The following is a 9,410-nucleotide window of genomic DNA, read 5'->3' as shown; positions in this document are numbered from 1 at the left end:
GCGTTAGGGGGCAGAATATAAATAGTATAAGTTGTAACCTTTTAAGGTTAAAATAAGACTTAGCAGCGTGCGCTTTCACGAAAAACGTGCTCTATAAATTGGAGGTGTGAGATGTTACAAGTCTGGGTTACAGAATTGTTTAAATGCCCTAAACAGACAGAAAAAGAGGAGAGAACTCAGGGCTTTATTGGAGTTGGGACACCTTTTTTCAGCAGCCCTTAAAATTGACAAAGAGTTCTCCTGTGCTTTACCTAGGCAGTGTATTCTGATGTCTGATAATAAAGAAAACTAAAAGATTAGATTAGATTAGATTCAACATTATTGTCATTGCACATGTCACAAGTACAAAGCAACGAAATGCAGATAGCATCGAACCAGAAGTGCTTAAGCAGTAATTAAGTGAATCATATTGCAATATATACAGGAATGAATTGTATAAAAATGCAATATATACAGGTATAGATTATATAATAAATAAAAAAAATAAAATAAATGCAGATCTCACTGTACATTAGTGCAAGTAGATATATATACATACATACACACACACAAACACACACACACACACACACACACACACACATATATATATATATACATACATACATACATATACACACATATATACATCACTGTGCTCTTTGATTCATTTTCTCACTCAAGAGAGGTAGTAATTCCACTACACATGCTTAAAAAATGTTGTTGATGATGTAAAAACAATCAACTGAGTGTGGATTATTTGTCAAATATCCTTCTGTTCTGGCAATGTGGTTGCATTGCGTTATGCAGTTGACCCCCAGGTGCATGTCTCAACAGCTGACTTAAAATATTCAGCAAATCAGTTCAGCCTAGTGCTTTTGATCCCAACCTTAAATGTAAGTGGATTATTGGATATTATTTGTTTTTACAAATTCAGTTTATTATTCTTTTGATAACGTTCAAAGCCCTTCATGGTTTTGTTCCGATACTGATTTGATATTTGAACCAAATCACACATTTCTGGGAATAGGATCATACTTTTACTTCAAGCTTCAACACTGTGGAACAAACTCCCCTCAGAATGAAATCCTTGCAGTCAGTGCCACATTTTAAAATTTGCTTGTATAGGTTGTCATTTTGTAACTTATTACTCCAATGGTTTGATGTAATTTGTATTCATGCATGTATTTTATATTATTAATCTATATTTTGACAATCCCCTCAAATTCTTGCCAAGCATTTGATGTGGAAAATAGAGAAGTAAACAAAATAGTCATAATTCATCCATGTATTGTTGGCAGACTCCAGACAAGGCGTGTCATTTGGCTTGACAAATGTGTAGTGAAGTTGAATAGCACCACTGTGAAAATGAATTATCATTGTTTTCTGTGATAATATCAGCATGTGTTGTGAGAAAAGCAGGGGGCCCAGACAGCTTCCTACTGCAACCCCAAAACAAAGTCATATTTCTGTGATCCATGATAACTGAGACTAATGTAAACATTCCTCAGTGTAATATATTGAATGTATATTGAATATTTGGAACGAGATAAGAACACATTCAGAGACGGACGCAGTTCTCAAGTTCTCAGACTATGGGCTGAAATATGTGTCACCAGAAACTGAATTTGAATTATTTATATTTTAATTTGAATTGCCTAACTTGAATAATTGCATAAAAAAACTGAATTTGAATCACATATTTTGAATTTGTATTGTTCAATTTGAATCATTGCATTGAAAAACTGAATCTGGATTGTAATTTGAAATTGAATTTATTAGTTTGGAACTGAAAATTCAGTTCTCACAATTCAGATTCAGTTTGCAAAATTAAATTTTCAAAATTCAGTTTTCTGCGACAAACATCCGGGTAGTTGAGGCAGAGCAATCGAGTGCAGATACACAGAGCGCCTCTTAGGCCAATCAGCACCTCCGTTTTTTCTTTTGTAACATATGTTGTCACCCGGTTGCCATAGCGCCAATCCATGGTCAAGCCAGTCTACTTTCTTCCTCCGTTTCATGGCAAGTGGCAACCGGGTGTCAACAAATGTTACAAAAGAAAACGGAGGTGCTGATTGGCCGAAGGGGCGATCTGTGTATCTGTGCTCGATTGCTCTGCCTCAACTATCCGGATGTTCGTCGCAGAAAATTTAAATTGAATTTTGCGAACTGAATTTGAATTGTGAGAACTGAATGTTCAGTTCCAAACTAATAAATTCAATTTCAAATTACAATTCAGATTCAGTTTTTCAATCCAATGATTCAAATTGAACAATACAAATTCAAATTTAGTTTCTGGTGGCAGATATTTCAGCCCATATCAGACCCCCAAAATGACTGCATCAATGCCAATTCTTACTTCAAACTAGAACATGCTGCGTGAAACTGACCGTGTGACCTGTGTAAACTGGACCATCACATACACAAGCTTTTGAAAAAACATGTTATTTAACCTTAGCTTGCGAGAGCTATAACATTTAAAAAGTTACATAAATTTACTGTCAGTGGTTACACTGTATTACATTAGAAATAACAAAAAGGGTCTTATTATGAAAGTGAAAAATGTCTTCCATTTAGGCAGGGGTGTAATTATATATTTTAAAGCTGCACATAAAAACAATAAAGACGGTGTATGTAATCAAAAATATCAATGCTTAATATGAGATCTTTATCTTTTATCATTCAGGGTGTGAACAGGGTGTTTATCTGTGTTTCATGGAGGCTACATTATATTCCCAGCTGCTCTATGTGTCAGCGAGCGATTATAAATAGACTCAGGGCTTAACTGGAAAAGTCCCTCCAGCTGAGGGGGACGCATGACACAGGGGAAACTTTCCCCGTCATGCATTCAGGTAATTTCTATTTTGCAGTCAGTCCTTGATAATATCCATAAACACAGCTTCACGGGAACTTGCTAACCACTGTTTGACAGTTGTTGCAGCTGTTACGTATTACACTCGTGTTTGTATGTCATCTGCAGGAGTCTGATTCAGGCAGTTGTATGCATCCATTATTTACTAATAAATAAACTTGGGACATTCAGTGGCCCATGGCTCTCATTGAACATTATGGTATTTGAACTCTAATGGCTGTTTCTTCTGTTGTATTCTCTAACTGTTGCAGAATTACTGTCATTATTTTGATGCTTAGGTGACTTTAGCTTTTACATATACACAACATCCCATCATTATTGTTATTCCTGCAGAATATGAAGTCATTGTAGGTGTGACTTTTAAAGCACAGAATATTGCCCAGTCACCATCTCTGCTCTGTCAAGTGAAACACAATGAAATCTGGCGAAACAGGAAGTATTGACCTTCAAGGGAAAAAACGTGATTTTTAAAAAGTTAGATTATTGTTTTACTGAGCAAATTAAAGAATAGATTATCTCAACTTTAATATTTTCCTGGTTTATCAATTCGCATTGTGCACAATTGGCCTATTAGTTCATTTTCAAATGTCCAAACCTGCAGACTTGTGTCCTGCTCAATGATTTTCACGAACTATTCACGAAGCTGTTTGTTTGTTTGTTTAATGCTTCATTTTTGGATAGGGACTGCACATTAATGAACATCGAAAACATTTCTGTAAACATGCGGGATTATAGCAAAGCTGCTAGTTTGCATCCGTAGCCCCTAAAAATAATAAAAATATACTAATAACACATACCAGACCCAGACAGGATATAACAATGCAATAAAAAAGTAATGTTCAAGTAGTCTCAAGTCCAGTTAGTGGATTTCCTTTGCGTGTAGAGTTAATTTATGCCATAATAATAATAATAATATTAATAATAACAATAATAATAATAACAAGTATTATTATTGTTATTATTATTAATAATAATAATATGAGGTAAATGACTTCCGTGTTAATAATAATAATAATAATAATAATAATAATTATTATTATTACCATTATTATTGTTATAATTTTTTGTTTTTCTAAGTAGCAATGTCCCAGTATTTTATTTATCGGGGATGCAGACTTTTGTGTTGGCCAAAAAAAGCAACAAATCCTGACTTTTTGCCTTGAATAATATATATAGTAAAAACAAAAAAAGAAAGGATAAAAATAAAAATAAAATAGGAATTATAAATAGAAATAATTTTAAAAAAAAGGGGGGGGGGGGGGGGGGGGTAAACATGTATGTGCGATGTATGAGGTATTGACCTGTTTATTTATTTATTTATTTATTACTCCATTTGGGAGCCTGTGGCAACCTGCGTTCAACAAGAGCTTTTATTTTGAAAGTCATGCACTCCGGTGTTCCGCCTCGTCGTGTTTAGCTTGACGCTGGCTGGAGCTTGAGGCGTGTGTTTGTTTTGCAGCCTGCGAAGTGGACGCCGGTCCGGTGAGGAGTGGGACACACACACACACAGAGGAGCTGTCAGGGAGACAGACAGGTGGAGCTTCTCGCGTCTGCTTCCTCCGGTGAAGTCCCGGCGGAGGGACAGAGGACGGGGACACACTATTCCTCCGTCGTAGTATCGGTTCATCGCGTTCTTGTGAGAATTATTTGACAGCCATGACTTCAGTGTGGAAGCGGCTCCAGCGGGTCGGAAAGAAGGCGTCCAAGTTCCAGTTTGCGGCTTCATTTCAAGAATTGACCATAGAATGCACAAAGAAATGGTAAGTAACTATGACAACACTTCTAACAAGCTAGTTGGCTATAGTGGATATGTCCTAATCCCCTAATGAGGTGTTGTCTAAAGAGGTGGTGACAGAGAAGTGATGCCAAACTCCATCAGAAATATGATGGAGGTTTTTAAGTCCTGTACGCCACAGAACAAGATGGCATTAGAGGGATCAGTCACATTATAATCAGCTTAAACCACACAGCCGGCAGCATTTTGTAAATAACAATTAACTTATTATTGCTTCGCTTGTTATTACCATCATATTACGATATAGGGCGGAAGCGAATACTCCAAACTGATCCCAAAAGTTAAGACGTCTGACATGAAACGCTTTAATTATTGTCGATTCAAATGGCGACCACGCTTTTTATTGTGTAGAGACCAATAGTTAGACCAATTCAGTGTTTAAAATTATCAAAATGATGCTGCTGTAGGAGGTAAATTACTTCCGCTTTTACTTCAGCTTTTTTACATTGAGCCTCTGTAGTTGTTAATAGGGCTGGGCGATATATCAATATTAAAGATATACTGATATATTTTTAAATGTGATATGAAAATAGACCATATTGCATATATCGATATAGTTCTATTTTTTTCTTTCTTTATATATAAATGCTGCCCTTACTAGGGTATGTCATATTTAGTTATTTTGTAATGTTAGTTTTTTTTCTTCATATAAATATATTTATTTCAGAAACATATTGGCCTATTTTATTTCTTAGGCTATTTTCATTGAAGATACTTTTTATTTTAATGTCACTTAATGGAGCTTTGATTAAAAAAAAGTACTCCTGTTGTTATACAGTATTTATGTTCACTTAAATAAACTCTTCAATGAAACTACTTGTGACATGTCATATTTGACTTTGACTGAACATTTGCTCTCACTTCGAAATAAGATATCAGCATATACACCGTTTATTGATATTCAGCCTAAATAAATCGGGATATGACTTTTGGTCCATATTGCCCAGCCCTAGTTGTTACCATGTGGTACGGCATCCTTGTAACAAGGGCAGCCCGGAGCCATGCTAAATAAATAAGCAGGTTGTAGGAAAGACTGGTCAGTTGTGGCTCAGCGGTGGGTGTCAGGTCTACAGGTGGAGGAAGGATGGGTTCATTCACACCATCAGGACCACCAGGGCCGTAGCCAGGAATTCGAACAATGAGGTCATGAATTCAATCTCCCACCCCTCTTTAGTGCCACCCCACCAGGGAAACTTCTGGCTTGTCACTATGAATTTACTTAAGTGGTGCAACAATTAAAAAAAAAAATCTCAAACCTAAATTACAATTATTTAAATGGAGTACAACTAACGGTCACACTGAGCTCGACCGATGTGTCGGAGCAATGTGTTAAAAATGACTTTGATCAGTCAGTTGGTGACGACTACAAAAACTATTCGTTCAAAATGTTTAAAAATGAGTCAGTATTTAATAGAATATCAAATGCGATACTCTTTTACACAACGGAGCGCGCATCTACTTTTGATTACTTTTTTGTAATCAGTCACTAAAATCAATAGCTCTATCAAGGTGCAAAGACATGGACGCTGGGACTGGGCGATATGAACAAAATATTTTATCCTTTATATTATCCTGATATATATATATATATATATATATATATATATATATATATATATATAACAGTGTTTCCCCTATATTTACAGCTTTGGGGGGGATACCACATATTTCCCAACATGCATGCCCCTAATAAGAGAAAACACGTCACATAACATTTTGACAGTCAAGTAACTGGCCCAAAAAAAATCCCATGAAAAGCCCAAATTTAGGAGCTCCTTGCAGACTCTAGTGCTACTATTCCATTATATACACTGATCTTAATCATTGCAAATTTTAATTAATAATTGTAAAGGAGAATAAAGGTTCTTGTTTGTTTTATTTAAGGCATCATATTTATATTAAGGCATTATATTTATATCAGTATATTATATATCATATATTTCATATGTCTTCTTGTAAACTCTCTGGTGGATTCTGTTAACACACTGTGCTCTTATTTTGAAATCAGCATGTGTTTAGCGACAGGGAGTGATCCAGACAATTAGGCAGTTTAGCCTTTTGTGATTAAAACAACTTTAATTGTCAGCTAATGCTAACCGACCGCTGTATGCAGCAGTGTGTTTGGATCAGTTTGGATCACCTGTGGCCGGCCCAGACAAGTTGATGGTTTAGTTCGGGACGCACACATGGAGAGATGATGTGGGGGCGGGACTGATACAGACAGGGAGGCATTCAGGCGTCTCTCTATCATACTGGAATTGTTTTGCTGCGGAGAAAAATGGGTTGGACATCTCGGTAAATTCAGTGCGTGTGTGTTTGTGCGCGTGCACCGGGGCGGAATCCCGCCATGGAACTCCGACGCGCGCAATACAGAGAACAGACGAGAATTGTAAACGTGCAGCGATGTAGAGACAGAAATTACATGCCATTGTGTAAATAGGATAAATAACATAAGCTTATTTAGTTTGTAAAATAAAAGGACACGATATATGGGAAAGGTTACCTTAAATGCCTTATGATATGATCTGGCGCTCTATAGAAAATAAAAATAATTGATCGTCAAGGGTGGCTGGGGCGGGCCCCCCATATAATGGTAGGGGAAACACTGTATAAGATATAAAATATTGACCATATTGCCCAGCCCTAGTATAGCCACATTTGGTTTGGTAGAATGTCTCTTTCTTTCAATGGATGGATTTCCATGGGTGTTTGATTAGTCATGATTAGTCTGGCTTTCAGCCTTTTGGGGGAAACAGTATGTTTGCTGAAAATGACAAAGTGACACATTCAGTGTCAAATTAAAGAGAAGCATACAGATCAAAGTCCAGAGCAAAATGTCTCCACTCAGTGTATACGTTTAGATCAGAGTCATAAAGAACAATCGTGTTAATCTATGAGCTGTCGGCCTGCGTCTGCGTCAGTCTTGGCACTGAAGGAGTTCCTTTAATTCCATTATCATTACTCACGGTGCAGACAGCATGTGTTTCCAGTCCTCCAGCCCTGGCTTGTATAGTGGCCTACCTTCCTGTCACTCTGTTCTGTACACATGGACACGTATCAACATGCTTCTGTCCCTGCTAGTTTTCATCATAGACTGTTTATCCACACACTGTGAGGATTGATACACTGTTCTCTGCTCGAGCTTTAATCGCCCCTTGGGCATACAACAATGTATTATATTACACGCTCACACAGGGAACAATGTAAACATGAGTTTTCAGTGGTTTTTACAGTGAGTTCAAGGGTAGATGTTAGCCAAAACATGAATAAAAATACTTAGAGTTAGGGCTGGGCGATATGGACCAAAAGTCATATCCTGATATATTTAGGCTGAATATCGATATACAATATAGATCCATATATTTTTAGCCCAAAGTGAGAGCAATTCAGTCAGAGTCAAATATGACATGTCACAAGTAGTTTTATTGAAACCGTTTATTTAAGTGAACATAAATACTGTATAACCACAGGAGTACCTTTTTAAAAAATCAAAGCATCATAAAGTGAATATTTAAATAAAAAATATCTTAAACACAAAGAAATGTGTGTCTCTTTTCACTTAAACACACTCATACAACAAAGTGCTTTTCAAAATCAAACTATAGAAATATTCTTCGTTATTATTTTCTTGTTTTATAGTTCATTTTTTAAATAAAAACCAGTCTTTATCATAAATATCACGTATTATATTCATTTATTTTCTGAATTTCAATCCTGTAAGCGATTTTTATGTAAATTTGCGCAAATTTGAAATATATCGATATATGCGATATGGTATAATTCCATATCACATTTTAAAATATATCGATATATCTTTTATATCGATATATCGCCCAGCCCTACTTAGGGTAAGTGAATATTATGACTAATGAAGTCAAGATTTTGAAATAGTTAAAAAGAGATGTGATTCCAAGCCTAAGTTATAACATTTTAAGTCAAAAGAATTATAATGTGATAATTCAGGATTATTGTAGGTGACAGTTAGCTGAGGCAAAAAGTTGTCATATTTATGATATTTATGACTATGGAATAACATCAACTTTAAATACGAAAGAAAAAAACGTAGAGACGTATGATTGTATCATATTCCTAATTGGTAAGTTCAAATTTTGATTTATTATCTTGTGCTTTTGACTACTGTGGACAATATTTAGGCTCAGTATCTGACAATAATGACTTAATACGTCATACATTTTACTAAGCAAATAAAATAATTGAAATATATATTTTTTGACAAAGGAAGTCAAAATGGACTTATTATTCATAAAAACTTTTGTTTGTCTTTTTATGTCAAAATGATTATAACAAAGTCAATTTTTTTTACTCCAAATATCATAATTTAGACATATGTCTGGAGCCCAATCCATAAACTGATCAGACTGACGGATATGTCAGCATATATGACAGCTGATGGCACATTAGTTTTTCAACTGTAATATGAGCTGCTAAAACAGGAAAGTAGGTTTGACCAGTGTGGTTAATAGTAGGCCCATCACCAACATGACAGTATTGCAGTTGGTTTTACCAAACAAAGTGCAGTATTCATGCACTCAGAGCGCACAGTCCTCCACCAAGGAGTGGCCTAAAGGTAATGTTAACACAAGTGAAAAATAATTGGATCCACTCCAAAATGTAATAGATTCTTCATTGGCGCTTGCTACAGCCTTCCACCAAGTTTCATGAAGATGGGACCATGTTTTTTTTTAATGTAATAACAAATATTGGCCAGTAATAATTTATAATTTTTCCAATATCAATATCAGT

The 9,410-nt window shown here is 35.6% G+C and overlaps 1 protein-coding gene across 1 annotated transcript in view; it reads left to right on the top strand.

Annotated features, from left to right (window-relative positions):
- The first annotated feature begins 4,362 nt into the window (after window positions 1–4,362).
- The window catches only part of LOC131990157 (EH domain-binding protein 1-like protein 1), a 61,759-nt gene continuing 56,711 nt past the window's right edge, over window positions 4,363–9,410 (top strand). The window contains exon 1 of the mRNA XM_059355557.1: window positions 4,363–4,611. Within this exon, the coding sequence (XP_059211540.1) occupies window positions 4,508–4,611 (104 nt within the window). The 5' untranslated portion in view covers window positions 4,363–4,507. The remainder of the gene's footprint in view (window positions 4,612–9,410) is intronic.

This window comes from Centropristis striata, chromosome 17 (genome assembly GCF_030273125.1).
Source record: "Centropristis striata isolate RG_2023a ecotype Rhode Island chromosome 17, C.striata_1.0, whole genome shotgun sequence".
NCBI lineage: Eukaryota > Metazoa > Chordata > Actinopteri > Perciformes > Serranidae > Centropristis > Centropristis striata.
The sequence above is the reverse complement of the archived record's forward strand: the minus strand, read 5'-3'. Positions and strand labels throughout refer to the sequence as shown.